Source organism: Ursus americanus, chromosome 24 (assembly GCF_024610735.1).
Source record: "Ursus americanus isolate L20-20 chromosome 24, mUrsAme1.1.p, whole genome shotgun sequence".
NCBI classification, from domain to species: domain Eukaryota; kingdom Metazoa; phylum Chordata; class Mammalia; order Carnivora; family Ursidae; genus Ursus; species Ursus americanus.
Genome location: NC_142150.1, coordinates 28,903,405 through 28,923,124, shown reverse-complemented (window position 1 = coordinate 28,923,124; position 19,720 = coordinate 28,903,405). Strand labels below are relative to the sequence as shown.

Below are 19,720 nucleotides of genomic sequence, written 5' to 3'. Positions count from 1 at the left end.
AGGCAAACAGGGCCCTTGCCTTGGGTTTAAAAATTAAGGGGACACCAGGGGCGCCTGGGTGGCACTGCAGTTAAGCGTCTGCCTTCGGCTCAGGGCGTGATCCCGGCGTTGTGGGATCGAGCCCCACATCAGGCTCCTCCGCTCCCACTCCCCCTGCCTGTGTTCCCTCTCTCGCTGGCTGTCTCTCTGTCATATAAATAAATAAAATCTTTAAAAAAAAAAAATAAAAAAAAAATAAAAATTAAGGGGACACCAAAAAACTCAGTAACCAAGATAAGTAGGAATTTACAGCAACGATTTCTTTAAAAACCAAAATTAATTTAAAAAATCCATGATGAGGGGCACCTGGGTGCCTCAGTCTACTAAGCGTCTGCCTTCAGTTCAGGTCATGATCCCAGGGTCCTGAGATCAAGTCCCACATCGGGCTCCCTGCTCAGCGGGAAGCCTCCTTCTCCCTCTGCCTGCCGCTCCTCCTGCTTTGTGCTCTCTCTGATAAGTAAATAAAATCTTTAAAAAAAGAATCCATGATGAACAAAATATCATGCTTTTAAATCAAGGCGGGATCGGTATTGTGATTTTTTCCTCTTAAAAAGGAGCAGAGCCCTGATAGGACACATCTCAATGCTGTTTCTCATCCCCAAGCGAGGACCTCTTTCACCCTCCCCTAGTGTGGGCCCCCTCAAAGACAACAGCAGCTGCTGATGACCCTCCATTCTTCCCCAATGTCTCCCAGCAGGCCACCTGTCCCTTCCTCCCTCCTTGCCAGGTGGGCCCTATTACTGTCCTCATGTTACAGATGGGGACACAGAGGTCCCGACCTTGCCAAAGGTCACCCATTCCATCCTTCAGGGGCTCCAAGCCAGGTCTGACTATTCCAGGCCAGGTTGTGGCTCACACAAGTCACAGGATACTTGGGACTCATCCTGGGCCTTCACCTGGGGAGCCGGTCTCTGGGGACAGGGAGGCTACTGAGGCACCGTTGAGGGGAAGGGTCCACCCCTGGGTGGGGGTGCCTCAGGTGACACAGCCTGCTGGGATGAAGAGGGACTTCACAGAACCTGGGAGTTTGGTTCCCAAAGATTCCTGAGGCCCTGCCCTCCCCGAGCTGCACCTCACGGCACAGCTGGCCGATGGCCAGGGTCAGGCCCACGGTCTGCTCCTGCGCACCTCAGAGCCGTGTGGCAGAGCCCCTGACCTGCTCATCTCCTGCCCTCACAGGGCAGGGCAGAAAATCCCCTCTGGGCAAACACAACCCCAAGGAGAGCGAAATCCGGGACTGCCCGGCTAAGCTCCTCGGCTCGCTCACAGCACCCACCAAGGAAGTCCCCAGCACCAGCCCAGGAGTGCCTCTGTGGGTCTCACGTCCAAAGACTGCCATCTGGAGTGGCTGACCAGCCCCGAGGCTGTGGGCCAGCCAGGAAGAGGCCCAGCCGGGCAGCCAGCCAGAACGGGCGAGGCACCGTGGCCCCCTCTTTCTTGGTGAGCCAAGCCTGGACCCATGGGGCACCCCCGCACGAACCCCCCCCCCCACCGCCAGCTCCACCAGAATCTCCCGACAGGGCTCAGCCAGGAGCCGGGACCCTCACACCAGCGTCCTTCTCCCGGAACAGCACAGCATCAGCAGCTCCTGGGTTTCTGTGAACCTCAGAAAAGCTGACGAGGCCATTTTCTGGGGAGTTTGGGGCCAGGGGGGGGTGCAGGCAAGGACGTACACGTGTACATGTGTGCATATGCGAGCACACGCGGCCGCCAGAGCGAACTTTCCAAACCACAAGTCTGATCATGTAACCGCTTCCCGATGTGCAGAAAACAGAGAGCAGGATCCTTCCTGGAAGGCCGGCACCCCAGAGCCCCACAGTCTGCTCCCCCCACCGCCACGGGACTTTTGCTGCTTCTGCCAGAACTCCTCTCTCTCCCCCCACCGCCCCTCCAATCTAACTCCAGGGGGCTTCGCTGACCATCCCGACAAGGTCAGCTGCCTTTTATCATCCATTTGAATAAGCACTTGACTGGAGCCCACCCCTCCCCCCCCAGAACCTGGCCCAGCCAGAAACCGCAGCTCTTCTGTTGGCGAGTGTCCGCCTGGCACCCACAACCAGGGTCTGAATACACAGAGGTGTCAAATACTCACTTGGTGAAGGAGTGATGAGTGAGTGAGTGGACAAACCAACGTACACTGTCCCTGAAAGTCTCTCCTTTCCCCTCACCCCCCTGCGATAAAAAGCTCCCCCTGTCCCTGCCCACCCTTCCCCACATCCTGATGGGCCATCCCGGGCCCCAGCACACAGGGAGTTAATAGCGGACTCCCGCCAGCCCCCAAAGCTCTGGCCAGAGACAAGCTTTTCCAGTCTCTGGCTCCACAGGGCAGGCGAGGAGCAGGATAAGGGACCCCTTGGCCAAAACCATCAACCCTGTTTCCTTTCTCCGGGACATCTCCACCCCCTCCCTCCCGCTGCAGGGGGTGAGCAGGCTGTCTGGGCCCCTGGACTCCAAGCCGCTCCCTTACCTCCTAGGCTGTCTCCCAGACCCCTCTTCTCCAATCGCTAGGGTCCCCGGGGATAGAAGCACAGCACTGTGACCCTCCTGTTCCCCACTCCCGGCCAGCTGGCCCTTGCAGCCAGGGTGAGGCCCAGGAGCCAAGCACTTGCCAGGGGAGGCTTGGCTCCAGCTGCAGGGACAACTGTTTTCTAGAGACCTGGCCCAGCCAGGAGGGACCTGACTATCTAGCTGGGGAAGCCCAGGTGCCTGGGCCCTGCCCCAGGTAGCTTCCAGCCCGGACTGCCGTCCATGGAGGACAAGAGCCACAGCAAGGCCTCAACACCATTCTCAAGGAGGAGGCTGGGGCTAGAGCCAAGGTGGACAATGGCAGGGGCAGGCGGCACCCAGCGGTCCACACGCATGCGTGTGTGCCTGCGCGCATGCGGGTTTCCATGTGCCGGGAACACGCTTGTATCTATGTGTCGGGGTGCAGTTAGGAGAATTTAGAATGATTATTTCCCAAGCTGTCTGCAATCCTATGTAATCTGTAACATAAAACGCCTTTTCCCCAGTAATCCGTGTCCATTGTAGAAAATTTGGACAATGCAGAAAAGCATAAAGAATAAAATCCAAATTCTCAGGAATCCCAAAATGAACATTCAGAGGCATTTTCTTCTCCTCTCAAAAATATTCATGTATGTGCGCACTTTTTAAAAATAAAATTGGATCATTATGAACATCCTATTTTTCAGCCTGATTTTTTAACAGTAGAAGGTGAACCAGCAACACAAAGGAGACACAGCCCCCAGCACCACCCTGCGCCCAGGAAGGCCTCTCTCCCTGCCCCATCACACACACACACACACACTCGTGCACACTCACACACACATCACATGCTTCCCCCGCCCCATCACACACACACTCGTGCACACCCACACACGCATCACACACACATCACTCTCCCCCCCACCCCATCACATGCACTCATGCACACACACATTCACACATGTGCACACTCACACACATCACACGCTCCCCTGCCCTATCACACACACACATACATTCACACACAAGTACACTCACACACATCACACTCTCCCCTCTGCCCTATCACACACCCACTCATACACACACACACATACTCTCACTCACATACACAACCACAGACACACACACACCATCTTGGCAACTCTAAGCAAGAGGAGTAAGTCAGTGCCAGGCCTGAGAGGAAAATTGAGGCCCCAGGAAAACCAGCTCCAGATGTGCACCAGGCTTCCATCTGGGCAGCCCTATGGCTCAGGGACCTGAGGCAGGGCCTGCCAGGGTGGGTCTGGGGAAGGGGGACTGTGACCCCACTCTGGCCCTAAGCCTGCCTCCCTAGAACACCCTCTGGGGGCTGTCGGTACATCTCCCACAGTGGATGTGAGGGTGGGGGGCAGTAACAGCAAGATCTTCAGAGGGGGTGCAGGAGGGCGGGGGACCAGCCCAGGGCGAGAAAGATTTCAGAGAACTCCCTGCTGATAAGTTAAGGGACACCGGGGGGCTCTTCCCCACCCATGCCCACCTCCAACCCTGACTGGCCTGGACCTCGGTGCTCCAGGAGAGGGGACCGCTGCAAGAGGCATCCAGTGCTGGAATGCAGGCAATCTCCAGGCTGGGCCCAACCGGTTCCATGCGCAATGGTCCGTCCTCAACAGACCCCCTGCCCCCCATCCCTGGCCTGGAGTCTCTGGAGGGTCTCAGCCTGGGCTGCCCCAAGGAAGAGTCTCCGTGGGAGGCTGTCGGCTAGTGCTGGTCATACTTACAAAGAAGAGCAAGTTGAAGAGGAAGAGAAAGTATTTGGTGACTTTGATACAGGCTGACCCCATCCTGCCGGTCCTGGAGCTCCCTGGCAGAAAGAGAGAAGGCAGGTACGTCAAGGCCAGGAGGAAAGGGGAACAAAGCTGACAGGCCTCAGTGACCCGCCAGCCCCAAATCATCCCAGCATGTCCTCACAGCAATCCCAGAGGGAGGTACTAACATGAGGTCCCATTTTATGGCACCCCGAGGCCCAGAGAGGTTAGATGACTGGCCCAAAGCCACACAGCTGGGAAGTGTAGGCCTACAGGCCATCTTGGTTGCTTGATGTTTGACAGTTGGGCATCTGGACTGGCCCTTCGACCCGGCGGGGCCTGGAGGGAAATGACATAAGACCCTCTCGGGGTTTGGAAATAGCCAGATGGATGCTGGTCAAAGTCAGGAGGCAGAGAGGTTAGCAGGTGACTGCTGGTGACCAGGCAGTGAGACGGTGGCCTGTGGCACAGATCTGCAGCCGGCTCTGGGGCCAGGGGGCTGCTGGGGGAGAAGGAGAGTTCCAGCCTCTCAGAAAAGGGATCGAGGGCTCGCCCCACCATCTCCTCACAGAGGGAACAAGAATGCATTGTCGAACATCCAACGAATAGAACATTCGACAGAATAACACGAATTAAAAAAATGTTTCTCTCACACCAGAGATAAAAACTGTCATCGTTTTAGTAGCTAAACTTGCAAGCATGTGTGTTTCACAGATGGTTTTAAACAAAACTGGGCTCTTACTATATAGAGTGATTTGTAACCTGCTTTTTTTCAATGACAATGTACTCTCTGTGTACGCTGGTGAAATACTCCACAAAGTAACTTTGCGTGCTGCATCGGGTCCCGTACTGTTGATCACACATTTTGGAGGGTCAGATTCCCCCAGAAAATTCATGTATAGGCAGCATTTTACATATAATTTCTGGGGGTTCAGAGGCCCCATTAAACCCATTCAGGAGCCCCCCAAGGATCCTAGGGTTAAAGTCCCAGATACAGACATATTACTAAGCATGTAATCAATACTCTATGATTAGACACACGGCTGTTGCCAGTGTTTCACTGCCATCCCAAGTGATACCCTCGTGCTTTTGAAACAGCGCAAACCATGCTGGAGCGCACTGGTACGTCTCTCTACACTGATGGGACCCCAGGCCAGGACAGGACTCAGGGAGGGGAAGAGGGAAGTTAGGCTGCCCTCACCCCCTCCCTGAAGCCATACAATCCTGGAATGATAGCAGCCCGCTCTCGGGCCCTGTGGGGTGACAGGAGCCAGTGCTGGGCAGCTGGGGCCAGGACAGCTGCATGGGACAGCTGCTCGGGCAGAGCTGGGCTTGGGGGCAGGGAAGCAGGCACTGGGCCCAGTCCTGTTCCCACAGGCCCTCTAGGTGGGGGTGGGGGGGCGGGAGGCAGGCCACAGAGCAGAGGGAAGGAGAGCTGAGGAGTAGGCTTCACCCCTTCTTCCTCCTGCAAGGGTAAAAGGCAGTCCTAAGCCTTGTGAATATCCCCTGTCCATAAGGAGGTCCCCTCTGCCTTTTCTGGAAATAATCATCTTCTATCATCCTTGCCAGGAAGAGCTCAGCTTTGACTTTCTTTTCCTCCAGGGAGAGGGGGAGGGCTTAGGGGGAGGGCCCGCTACCTCCCAGGGGGTCCTGTTCGGTGTTCTGATATCTCAATTCGAAAGAATTTTCTCTAGCTGCCTTGCTGTGAGTCAGATTGGGGCACAACATGAAACAAAGCTGTCCGAAGAAGGAAAAGGGTGTCTGAGTGGTAATGAACACCCCATCGCAAGTGGCATGGAAGCGAAGTGTCAGTAAATACTTTCGGGGATTCAAGGGCTACAGGGGGAGGTTAGACTGAATGGCTCTTCCAGTCTACCAGGGTCCAAGGCTTGGGTCTGAGAAATGCAAGGAGAACAGGGACTCGGGAACCAGAGAAGTCTGGTAACTCCACCTGGGGCCTACCCCAGACCCAGGGTAGGGCAAACCAGGGCTCCCCTGTGTCAGGAGGTCTAGAGATCTGAGATCCCAGACCCAGGCTGGCCTGAAGGAGCCCTGCAGGGGATGGTCTGCACAATGGAGCATCGCTGTTCTCCTCTCCAACACAGAGCTCGACAGACCGCAGGCTCTGCGTCAACTTGCACAGAACAGAACAGCAGCGGAGGAAAGATTCTCTCACGGAGGGGGCATGTTTTTCATTCCCACCTGGCCCTGCTTGCCTAGCTGGGTCTCCTCCCAGTAAGTGACACGGGAGGCCCCAAGGGGTTGACCCTGGCTGAACCCCAAGCAGTCTGCAGCAAGGTCACCCCTTTACTGGAAGAACCTTACTGACTACGCTCTAGCGGTGGCCACGGGCCTGAGCAGCGTGCGCGGGGCTCTTGTGCAATTGGAAAAGTACGCAAACGGTCTTTGGCAACTGTTGCCTGCTTCTAGAGAATACGGGAAGGGAGTTTCTACATGTTCCGCTCCCACATCCTCTGCTCAGGCTGGGCAGCAAGAGCAGCCTCACAGGTTTGGGGGTGCTCAGAAACGGGCAGTTTGTGGACGGGAGAGTAAATTCTGGGCCCACTGAGTAAGGAGTAGCTGCCAGAGAATGGCAGTGACTCCAGGCGGCCACCAGCGTCTGCCAGCCCCTTTAATCCTCCTGTGCCCAGGAGGTGAGGGAGGTATTCCCATCCCTGGGGCCGAGGCCCAGAGAGGTGAAGTAACTCATCCAAGCCGCACAGCTCGCAAGCAGGGGTGGGCTCCACAGCCCGAGGTCGCTCCACTGTCAAGGGCATCCTTCCAGAGAGGGGCCTCGGCTGTATAAAGGGATCTGTGCGGATGGCTGGGATTCCCAAGTGGGCAAGAAGGAGGCGCGGGCTGCTAAGCTGGTGTTCCCTCATGCTCCAGACCCTGAGCAACCTCGCTGGTCTCGGGCACCCACACAATTGTACCAGGCATTGCGCGAAGCCCTCCAGCGTCCAATGAGCAAACTAAGGCACAGAGGGGTGAAGGAGCTTGTCCCAAATCACCAGTACATGGATCAGCAAGGACAGAACCCAGGCTGCCTAGTCCCTCACCGCCCCCCCCCCCCCGCCTCCTCTCCAGGAGGCAGCTTGGTAGGCTCAGATGCTAGAATAGGAGCCAGGCAGTCCCATGACTGGCAGGCAGTTTGGCCAATCCGGGCAGGCCCTGGGGCTACCTGGGAATCAGCTGGGGGAGGAGAAGGTGCTCAGAGCCAGAGCCTGGGGTGGCGGCTCCAGGGCACGCTGGCCAACATCCAAGGAGGCAAAGTCTCTCTTTCCTCCAAGTACAGACGTTTCCCCCACAAAGCAACACGGAGCAGAAGACGGGCAGTTCCAAGAAGGGGGGTCAACTCAGGCTGAGAACATGCCTAGGTCGTGCCATGACGGGGTGTGGCATCAACTTCAGGGACCCCCCCCGCCGGCCAAAGTTGCATTCGGAGGGCCTGGGGGGATCTAAGCCTCAGTCTTCTCTTCCATGAGATGGGAATAAGGTCTGGTGTAGGCAGGGGGTGGCCAAATGGGTCTGAAAATCAAAACCAACCCACCCCCTATTTTTTGTACAACTTGTGAGCTAAAAATAGATTTCGCATTTTTAAATAATTAGAAAAAAATAAAAAGAAGATTTTGTAGCACATGAAATTCACATTTTAATGGCCCTGAATAAAGTTGCACTGGCACACAGCCACGCCCCCTGGCTTATGTCTTGTCCCCCAGCTGCTCTGGCATCGAGACGGCAGAGGGGATGTTACGACAGAGGCCGTTGGGCCCACAAAGCCTAGAACATTTACTCCCTGGCCCTTTCTGGAACAAGTTTGCCAGCCGCCAGTGCGGGGGATCCAATGACATACCCCAAGTGTCCGTAAGAGGCAGCAAGGGTCAGGACCACTTTTAGCTTGAGATCTTGGGGGGCAAGTGAGCTGGGGGCAAGAAATGAATGTAAGAAATTGCAGTCAGGAGACAGAAGGCAAAGGACCCCTGGATAAGGGTTCAAATACTGGCTCTGCCAGCACATGGCCACAGGGAAGGGCCTTGCAGGTCCTCGATCCCCTCACCTGGAGAGTGAGGGTCCTAACGGCACCTGTTGCTATCAACAGAGAGTGAGGTGGGTGGCTGGCACGCTCAGGGCGCAGTGGGCCAGAGCTGGGGCAGGCCTTTCTCAGCACTTGTGGAACAAGTCAGGGGTGAGGGTTTCATCTGCAGACAAAATTAAACAAAGGGAATGTCTCCCAATGTTATGCTTCCGGGTATACACTTTCTGTAAACACTGGAGGGTTGGCCCCTGCTTTCCTGCAAGCTATACGGACCGCCGACAGCACAAGGGAATGACACACGTGCACATGTGATTGGAAAATTCCAGAGCAGCCACTGGCAGCTGTCTGAGCAACAGGGAGGAGGCACTGATTTTGTGTTTTACTTTATAGCAGGTAAATCGACCATTTCTAAGAAGCTACAATTTAAATTGACCAAATATATAATTTTACGCCAAATCAATTCGTACAATGAAATTATGTGCTGATATTTTACTAACTCCTACTCATCCCTCGAGACTAACTTCAGAGATCACCTCCAGGAAGCCTCCTACTCCAGCCAGCCTGATCTCTACCACCATTGTCACCCCTGGCCCTGCCAACATGCATGCTGGTTAGCCACATGCTCTCCCTGCTTCTTTCCAATCGCTTTGCATGCTGGACCAGCTCCCAGAACAGGTTCAGGCATTAGACTGCCTGCGTATGAATGTAATTCACCTCCTAGCTGTGTGATCTTGGACAAACAACTTAACCTCTCTGAGCTTCACCTTACTCATTTGTGAAAGGAGGAAAATAAAACCTATTTGGAAGATTTGTCCAGAGATTAAATTAGATAATGTGGATAAAATGCCTGGCATGTGGTAGGCTTTCAATAACTGGAGGTTACCATTCTAATCCCTGATGCTGTATAGTAATTCTCTACTTAATTGTTCCATCTCCCGCTGTGAACCATGATACTTTGAGAGGAAAGACTATGTATTATTTATGAGAACAAAGAAGCCTCCCAGCAAATGTTGCCTAATGAAAGATGGGATGGATGGCTGGATGGAGCAATGGATGGGGGGATGGGGGGATGGAGGGATAACTGGATGGCTGGATGGAGGGATGACGGACAGACGGATGGACGGATGGATAGCTGGATAGAGGGATGATGGATAGATGGATGGAGGGATCAATGGATGGGGAATGAAGAGACGGAGGAATGGCGGGATGGAAGGATGGGCGGACAGGAGAATAGGGAGATGAAGATGGACGGATGGAGGGATTGAGAAATGAGTGGACGGGGAACAAAGAGAGGAATGGAGGAATGGCTGGATGGAGGGATGGATGGCTGGATGGACGGACAGTTGGATGGCTGGATGGAGGGATGGAGGGATGATGGATCAATGGATGGAGGAATGGAGGAATGAGTGGATGGGGACTGAAGAGAGAGAGGGATGTTTGGCTGGATGAATGGACAGCTGGATGGAGCGATGGCTGGATGGAGGGATGATGGATCGATGGATGGAGGGATGAGGAATGAATGGATGGGGACTGAAGAAATGGAGGGATGGCCAGACGGAGGGATGGGTGGATAGAATGGAGAGATGGAGGGACGGAGGGATGGAGGGATGGAGGGATGGAGGGATGGAGGGATGAAGGGAGGAGGGACTTCCACATAAAACACCAGGACTTTCATATGCTCAGCCACCTGAAAGGGGTCTGATACCCACTATGCCTGAGTCAGCTGAGACTCTATTTTCAGACCTCTTCTGTCCTCACCCAAGGGGTTGTGTGGGGGTTTTGTGGGGTGAGCTCCCTGAGCCAGCTCTGAGCGCCAGGACCCACTGCCAAGACCCCTTCGCCTTCCCCGAAGCCCGTGAGTACAGGACATGGGACTGGGGAAGAGCTGGTGTCCTCAAGAGAAGCCCTTGTCTGTGTCGGGCACCTGTGAATTTGCGCCTGTAGGGTAGGCGGCTTGGTTTGTCCCTCCCCTGAGGATGGGGTAGGAGCCCTCCAGCCTGATCCTAGAACCCGCACGTCCCCGGACAGCCTGGGGAAGGGAGTCATGTGATGGCGCAGCATCTGCAGGCCCAGAGTAGGGAGGTCCCGGCTCAGTCCCTACTCTGGCAGAACACAAGGGACCAGACTTGGCACGGTGACCGCCCTCCCTGGAACTGCCGCCTCACCTGTCCAGTGACGGGCTGAGACCAGAGCAGTGTGACTGCTCAGAATATGAGTCCTAGAAGACGCGCTGTTGAGAACAGAAGGTTTCGCTGTCGCCCAGTCTGGGAAGTGCCACTTCTCGCCAAGAGCCACCCCCACGGCGGGCTGTTCACTCCCCTCAAGATGCCCGGCTGAGCTGAAGCCATTTTTCACTTAATAGCCCTCAACATCACACGGAGCACCTCTTAGGAAACGCCAGACCAGAGGCTCTCAGGGGTACCTCGCGGCCCAGCGCTAAGGATTCTAAGTGCTACAGGGTTCCTGGTGGGGGTGGGGGTGGGGGTGGGGGGGTGGGGGTGGGGAATGGCTCTTGCCCCCGCAGGCTGGCCCAGACCAAACACCTAGGAGCCCATGCTCCTTCTCCTTCCTCCCTCTCATCCCACAACCCAAAAGTGTCTCCTCCAGTCCAGCACCTCGCCCGGACCAAATCTCACCTCCTGCCCAGCCCAGCGCAGCTCCCTGCTGGTCACGAGTTCCACTCCCGTCCTCCCCAGTCCCTTATCCACACCGCAGGAAGGGGTTTGAAAACTGTAAGCCAGATCTTGTCACTCCCCTGCCTACAACCCTGTAACCGTGATGTAACCAACATGGTTCCTATAAAATCTAGGCTTTTATGGAGCTGGGGCAGGGGCGGGGGCGGGGGGGCGGGGCTGCCTGGATTGCCCTGCCCCTCCTCTGTCCTCAGCACTCCCCGCCGCCATACACACACTCATTCCTAAGGCTACTTTTTCTGTTGTTCCGGTATCCCCAGGCCCTTGCCCAGCTCAGCGCCTCTGCCCGTCCCCTCCAAGCCCTCTGCTGGTTCCTCCCCTTCCCACAGGCCAAGTTCCCTCCTCCGAGAGGCCTTCTGGGAACACCTGATCTACACAGCAGGATTCGCGGCTGCACAGTAGAATTGAAGCCTGCCAATACCCAGCCCCCTGTCCCTGCCCTGACCAAGTCATCAGAATCTCAGAGGGGTGGTTGGAGGGTCCCCCACCAACGGTAAAGAACAGGACCCTTGACAGGGGGCCAGTCACATGGTCCGCTCCCTGCAGTTAGCCCATTGGTTCACGAGTGCATCCAGAGCCCCGTTAGAACATGATTCTTTCAGGGGAGGGCTGTGTCTGTCTCATTCGCCCTGGATCCCAGAGCCTAGAGCAGTGCCGAGCACATGCTAAGCACACGATTATGTATTTGCAGAAAGAAGGAAAGGGCCGAAGCCGGCGTCTGGAGAGGTCAGGAAAGATTTCTTAGGGGAGATGGGACAAACCAACTCTGATCCTGCAACTGGAGGTTTCCGGTCCTTAAAAATGACATTGTTGGTTTAAGGGAAGGGGTGGTTGCTTCCTCCCAAGAATGGATTTTGATGTCCTCTGGGTCAGAAAAGCTGGTGGGAGCTGTGGACCCTCTCCCTAAATGCAGAGGGGCAGGCACATGCTCTGCTGGGTTTCAGGGGGTCACTAACCCTGGAAAGCTAAGAGGTTCCTACCTCTCCCATCCCCCAACTGCCTTAGAGTAGTGGTCTGAATTACCCTGGGAGTCATACAGCTTGCTCATGCCTGGGCCCCCCTCCAGAGATCCTGATTAATTGGTCTGGGGTACAGACCAGGCATTAGGATCTTTTTTAAGTGTTCCAGAAGATTCTAACATGCTGAGACCCACTGCCATAGGCCCGGTCGCCAGCATGGCCTGGTCCCTCTGCCTTGAGGGGGATGCAGGCAGGCCTGGGGTCCCTGGGGGCACCAGGGCCCAGACCAGGGAGAATCTCACAAGAAGCTCCCTGCACCTCTGCTCATTCTCAACTTCCTGGAAGCTCACGCCCTCTGGGGTTATTTACTCCAAGAGCAAATATTCACTCTGCAGAAGACCTTCGAGATCACTGCATTTCTCAGAGGGGGATGGCGAAACAAGAGCCTGCAAGTCACACAGCAAGATCAGGGCTGAGCACACAGTGGAGGACGTGGCCATCCCCAGTGCACCTGCTGCCCTGGCCCTGGCTCCCGGGCTTGCCTTCTGCACAGACAGGTATAGGAGAGTCACGCAGCAACCTTTGCTTCCCACCCCCGGAGCTGCCACGTAGTGGCCACATACCCTTGGGAAACACTGAGGATCTGCCTCTTTCGCAGCAGATGGGGATACTAAACCCAGCCACCCCGCACAGGGATGAAGAGGAACCACGCTCAGTCTAGTGCATAGTAGGGCTCACTCCACGCTGGGCACCCTGGCCACTCCTCCCACTCTCCCTGCCTGAAGATGCCAAATCTGCCACATCTGACCAGCTGTGTGGCCTTAAGCAATCACTTCATCACTGGGCCTCAGCTTCCCCACCTGTAAAATGGACTTACTATTGGATTACAGCAAGGCTTACATGAGCTTGCCTCTGCAAAGTGCCTGACACCCAGGAAGTGTCAAATGAAGGCTACCAATTACAATAATGACAATTACTATCCAGAAGTTGTTGATTTCCTGACCAACGGTGGGGGGGGGGGCGGGGGAGGGGCTTGATTCAGTCCTCCAAATGTATGTCTGGCCTGGAGGACTCCATGCCAGAGGGTGGTGACTGCCCTGCCACTCCCTGGCAAGAGGGTGGGGGTTAAGCAGGGCAGGGCAGGGCTGGGCCAGAGGGTAAGGATTAAGCAGGGCAGGGCTGCATGGCCTAAGGAACAGGGCCCTCTGCCCTGCGCAGGGGTAGAGCTTCTGTCTCTGAGCCTCTGGCTGTGCTCAGGGTCCTACCTGAGGCTGGAGGTCCAGCCAGTTCAGTGAGTTGACAACTGATCTCACCGTGTGGGCTTCAGCCGGCCTGCTGTGTGGGCTCAGCGGCCTGCTCGGGCAGGTGGAATGAGAAAGCCCCACCTAGATGTTCTGCTCTGGAAGCCCGCCTATCTGTGCGCTCCGCACCTGCGAGCTGGGCCTTAGCCACTCAGCTCTCAGTGCTCTGGACTTTGCCTGGCCATCCATAAAAAGAGGCTGGTCCCAGGTGGCTGTGTTTGTTTTCACGTGTGACAGGTGATATGTTTCCTGAAGCCCCAGCTAGCTCCAGGGGCTGGCTTTATGACCTCTTCCCGATCTTAGTTTCCACTCCCTGCTCTTACCTTTTGTTGTTGTTGTTGTTAAAACAGAAAAGAAAAGGCTAAAGGGCTGTTTCTCTGGGTGACAGGAAAATCACGAGGCCACAGAACACGATTAGGCTCAAGTTCCCTTCAAGCCCTAGGTCTGAATCCCAGCTCTGCTTCCTACTAGCTGTGTGACCTTGAGCAAGGGAGTTACTGAATCTCTCTGGGCCCCCAAATCTCTCCTCTCTAACACGGGGGTGCCACCTCTGCCACCCTGGGTCAGAAGACACTCACCCAGATCAGACCCTCCCCGGAATCACAGGATTTTGAAGCCCCAAGCCCTCCTGTTCGTCTTATAGATGCAGAACCCGAGGCCCAGCAAGACAACCTCCTGCCACACAATCCCAAGAGCCAGGGTGACAGGCTCTGGTTTCTCCTGAGGACCCGAACACCTGGAAGCTGGAATGGACCTCTGGCATTTGAGGGAAGAAGGCCAGGGGTACCACAGGAACATAGCAGCACCCTCCCACCCCCCGGCCAGACTGTGGAAGAGGACTAACAGCACCTTATGGTTGATATCATACCATTCCCACCATCTCTGATTTAATCTCTATAACAACTCCCCCGAGATAGTGTTATCCCCATTTAACAGATAAAGAAACTGAGACTCAGAGGTTCAGCACTTGCCTAAGGCCACACAAGTAAGTGGCTAAGCCTGATTAAAATTCAGCTCTGAATTGAGACCAGAGCTCCCCCGTCACCTGCCACCTAAGTGAATGAGGTAGACGATAGAGCCAGCTCATCCCACCCTTCCATGCTCTGCCTGCTTGCCTGCCTCCTGCCCCTCATCCTGCCCCAGCTCCAAGGCTGAGTCTCGACTCCGTGTTAGGAAAGAAAAGATCAACCCCACCAATCCGGGCCAGTATGTTCTTCGATGTGGCTCTTCCTAGGAGGCTCTGCTTTTAAAACCCAAGCAATGAGCCTGCAAGGCCATCAGCATGAAGAAGGGGTCACTCTGACAGAGGGTGCAGCATCGGGAAGAGCTCACACCTTGAGCGTTCCAGCCTCTCCACCTGGCACCATGCAGCCAAAGACTCAAATTGAGGCTGAGCCATAGCCTCTGACGTTTCCCTCTCCATGACTCCCTTGCTGGACTGTTCTGGCCTTCTTAGCAGGCTACTTGGGCCCCATGCAGACCCTGCTCCCTCCCAACGCTGGTTCTAGGGTTTACATACTCTGATCCACGGCACCAAAAGGATGCTTTTGACATCACCAACTTCTCGAACTGAGGTGAACAGACAGAAACGCCCGCTCAGAGGTGACCAGCCCAGGACTCTGTTCCCAGGGGATGAGAAGATAACCAACCATCCTAACACACTGGGCACATTCAGTGTATCAACTGGGAAGCCCTAAGTTAGAGGAATATTTACAACTGGCTGAGAGGCTGTCCAGGAGCCCCAAATTCCAGCAGGAAGACCCTGATTCCCAGGTGGGCCCTCGAACCATGGCTGGGATAGAATGATGAATCCGGTTGTCATATGGCCCTTGGATTGAGAGAGACCTAAATGCCAATCCCATTTCACAGAGCTATGTGACTTTTGGCAAGTTTCCTACCCACCCTGAGCCTCAGCGTCAAATGGGGATATCAAGGCTTGGCCAGGAAGAAAGTGGAAAATTCAGCTTGCCAAGCCCTTGGAGGCAAGCATACAGAGATCCGAGACTGTGGGGAGGAGCAAAAAATGCCTCCTTACATGGCAGGGGGAGGGTGTGCAAGAAAACTGTCCCTGGAGATTCAGGACACACACAGGTGCCTACAAAGTGCCCCAGGAAGCTTGCTGTCCCCAAGAACCTGAAACCGACGTGGGGCAGAGGGAGGACAGATGAATAACATGAGCATTTATGGAAGCACCCCCCTGTGACCACTGCTTCACGAATCTGGCCTCGTTTAACCCCACACCACTCTGTGAGGTGGAGAGTGGGGCTTCATTGTCCCTGTTTTATAAGCAGGATCTCCGGGGCTCCAGAAGGTGGTGGCACTTGCCCTTGTCATGTGGCCGAGGGGGGCCCAGCTGAGCTTTGTGTCCTTTGGCGATGGTTGCACAGGGCCAGGCTGAAACACGAGGACACGAACCCAGACCTGACCAGCATGAGTGACCCGAAAGGGGGCAGCATGCCTCCCCCAGAATGGCCCGTGGGTCAGAAGGTCTGAGGCATTGCCCTTCGAGGGGCTCCAAGTGGCCACTAATACTCAGAGGTTCCGTCCTGAGCCAAGCCCGGGGCAGTGCGTGGAATCCCTACTCCAGGTGGGCAGGACCTGGACACAGGAACAGGATGAATGAAACCCATCCCTGCCCTCAGGGAGGGCCTGGTCTGGAGGGACGGAGCCAAGCAAGTGAGCAATTACACACCAACATAGCGTTCTAGCAGCACCTGGCCTCCCGCTCTCCCTCTGCTGGACCAGAGAGGCACTTGAGAACATAGTCTCCGGTACCGAACAATTACAGAAGCTAATGCTTATGTGGTTACTACTTGGCCAGAGATTGTGCTCAGCGCTTCACGTGGCTTGGTTCATCCTTGCAATGACCCAACAAGGCGACGACTGCTTTGAACTCCAGTTTAGGGGTGAAGAACGTGAGACTCAGGGTGGGAAAGTGACTTGCCCAAGGTCACACAGTCCGTAAAGCTGGGAGCTGAACCCCACCAGTCCGACCCTCTGCTGTCACACCATGCTGCCTGCAGAAACCAATTTATAAACGATGGGCACTGAAATACCCTCACCAAGGCCCAGCCTACGTTCCCGGGGTTTACAGCCCAGCCTCTGAACCCAGCCAACTGAAGACGCTCTGGGACCACACTAGGCACCAGGGACCAGCTTGCACACCCATCGCAGAGCCTGGGGGCAAGTGTTTAACAAAGGGTTCACCTCTGGGCCAGGGCTGGGGTTCCTAAGAGACTGAGGCTGGGTGCTAAGGGTGGGCCCCCGGGAGGCAATTAGGGAGAAGGAAGGGGACTCTAATCAGGGACCCCACATGGCATCAGGCATGCTCCTCAGTCACAGCACCCTCTCCTGAGGCACTGGGCTCAGGAAGAAAGAAAACAGGCAGCCGAGATGCCACCTCCTCCAAGAAGCCTTCCCAGAAGACTCTCCTGCACGGACTCTCTCAGAGCACTGTCTGGTAGCCCTAATTCTCTCACCGTGGGTAGTTAGGGTGGGCATCAGACAAACGTGGGGCCTAACCCTGGCTCTGTCTACCCTTGTTACTTGACTTTTCTGAGCCTCGGTTCCCTCCATCTGTAAAATGGGCTAATATTTCCTACCTCCCAAGGCTAAAGTTCTCAGCCCCCCTAGGCCTGAGAGCCATTTGGTTCTAGGAATATTTGATGGGAAGAGGGACAGAGTTGTTGATGGCTGGTGGGGGCAGGACAGCGTGGCTAAGAACACCTCCTCCTTGAGTCTCCTCCTCTTGCATCCGGAGAGCTTCTGACATCTGGGATGCCCAGGGCAACCTGGCCAGCACACGGGCCCCTGACTCCAGCTTAGCCAGCTTTCCCCAGGGCAGGCACCCAGCTCCAGAGAGGAGTGGCCTGGAGAAATTCATTTCCACAGATGGCTGTAGGCAGCCAGGGCCTGTGAGGTTGGGATGAAGGGCAGCACCTCCCATATGGCAGGGAGAGCCCAAGCCCTAGGTTCCCAGGCAGGGTCGGGACCACTGAGCCAGCCCAGACACCCGACAGCGGGGGCACAGCCTGTTGGGGCTCCATCCCCAGGAAGAGAGGGCCCCAGGCCTGTCAGGTCCTCTGCGATTGCCCAGGAGCAGGGCCTGGGCCGCCTCAGCCAGGGTGGCCTTGGGCCTCGGCACCTCTGGAGACGTTCTGGCTTCAGAGCTACCTGGAGGACAGGCAGAGGTAGACTGGTGGGCGTGTTGTTGAGTGAGGAGTTAAAAGAGACCCAGGAAAGGGCAGAGACCCAGAGGTAAGGAAAGAGAGACAGACAATGACAGGGGCGGGGGACAGAGACAGATCCCAGGTGAAGGGAGCCTCCTGGGCATTCACGACTCCAACCCACGGGGGTTGGAGGGCCCTCTCACATCTGCACAGCAAGCCCCCAAGGAAGCGTAAGGCAAAACCCACCCAGGAACGCAGGCCCTGCTAACCCAGGCAGGATCCGCCCTGGGAGCCAGCCCAGGCCCGCCTCCCCCATGCTCACCCCTCACCTTCTTCTGTGGCCAAGAGCCCGCCTTCCCTGTGGCCTCCCTGAGAGGGGCACCCTCCCTTCTTACCCACACCGTCCTCTCCCCAACCAGCCATCAACAATGGCCCATCCCCTCCCCAGCACATTCTCCTTAGTCCTGGCCTCCCCCTGGTTCTGGGAGCACCAGGCAGAGCCATGGGCGGAAACTACTCCCCTCTGAGAGTCCCCTTCTGAGCAGGCTGGGTCTGTATCACCCGAAGGGCCACTGGAGCCTCCCACAGACCACCTGCGGTGGCTGAAGCCGGCAGAGGACTGGACCTCAGCCCACAGCAGCTCAGACCAAATGAGCACCCAGGTCCCAAACAGCCCCATGGGGTCCCCTAACTTGAGTCCTCGGGGCCCTGGCGAGGTGGAAGCAGAGAGGAACAGAGCCCAGCTGCTCCTCCCCCTAATCACTGCCCCTCCCTAAACCTTACTTTCCCTATCTGTGCAATGGGGCAGGCCCTATGCCAGCTCCCACATCTCCTGGGGCGGGAATCTAGGACCCTTCACCCTGGAGACCTAGGGCTCTGCCATTTCCACCTCCTCTTAATGGCTTCCCACTGCCAGTTGCTGGGGCATGTCTCTGCAAGGCAAAATTGAGCCAAGAATGTGAGCACTCAGAGAGGTGGGGAGCGGCAGTGGGTGGAAAGGTCGTGAGTCCTGCCTGTGGGCCTTGGCAAGCCCCCTTCCCTCTCTGGGATAACAAGAGTTCGTTCCTACCGTACAGGGAGGTGGGAGATTTGAGGACTAAAAATGCCCTAGCACAATAAAGGGAAGCACATGTGATTATTCTCACCGTGAGAAGGTTCCAGGCCACAGGGAACTGGAGGGGTGTACAGACAGATAGACAGACATGGAAAGGAAAGGTGCTTGGCGCTACAGGAAAGGGTCTGTGTCCCCCGTGGGCCCCAGGGACCAGGCATGGCATTCCAAGAGTTCTCAGCCAAGGGACCTGAGGTGACACCATGTTGGTCTCAGACAGTCACCCAGGGCCTCAGGTCTGGCCCCCAGACATGCTGCTTCCCCTCAGGCGACCCAGCACATCAGGACCAGAGCCAAGAGCTGAATGGCCTGGTGAGCCTCCAGTGGCCAGAGAGAGAGGGGGGACTGTCGGCATTGCGGTGGGAAAACAGATGTGTTAATGACCCACAGCAGGCTGGACCCGAGGCTCCCGGCAGGCAGCGCTCAGGGCTTCAGGCCACCAGGATTCCCACCCCTACCCTACCAGGAAGCTTCTAGTGGGATCCCAAGAACACAGAAGGTAGGAATATCCCCCTTCTACAGATCGGGAAACTGAGGCTCAACTGGGGCGCAGGGAGGTACTGTGCCCGGGGTCACAACTTGGAACTAGCAGAGCCTGAGTAAACACATTTGTTGGCAGCGGATTCTGTCCCTTGGCCCAATCTGTCCCTTTTATCAGCCTAGAACACCCCCCAGGCTAGAACAGATACAACATGGGCCTTAGAGTAAGGCTCAACCAGACACCCTCTCCAGGCGGTTAGGTGGGTGGAGGCAGACTGAAGCCTGAGCTGATCGCAGGGGAGGGGAGGGATAGGCATTTCCTGAGCACTTCGAACCCACCAGATGTCAGTGGTAGGTGTTTTGCACACTTTATCTCATGTAGGCCTCACAAGTGGTCAGTGAGGAAAGTAGCGTTCTTATTTTTAGGCGACGGAAGCCAGAGGTCAGAGAAGATAGGGGACTTGCTCGAGGTCACAAAGTGTGAGAGCCCACAGGTCTGCGGTCAACCCTGAGGGGGTCAGCCATCCCCAGCTCACACAGACCCAGCACCCTGAGCCCTGCCAGCCTGGCAGACCCTTGGGGGGCTCAGACCCACAGCAGCCACAGCCCCTGCTCTCATGGTCTTGGTGGGGAATTAACTAACCTGGTTAACCAGCTCACC

The 19,720-nt window shown here is 56.1% G+C and overlaps 1 protein-coding gene across 1 annotated transcript in view; it reads right to left on the bottom strand.

The window, feature by feature from the left end:
* CD82 (CD82 molecule) overlaps nucleotides 1–19,720 on the bottom strand; it is a 50,413-nt gene that overhangs the window by 19,428 nt on the left and 11,265 nt on the right. The window contains exon 2 of the mRNA XM_045808770.2: nucleotides 4,284–4,366. Within this exon, the coding sequence (XP_045664726.2) occupies nucleotides 4,284–4,346 (63 nt within the window). The 5' untranslated portion in view covers nucleotides 4,347–4,366. The remainder of the gene's footprint in view (nucleotides 1–4,283; nucleotides 4,367–19,720) is intronic.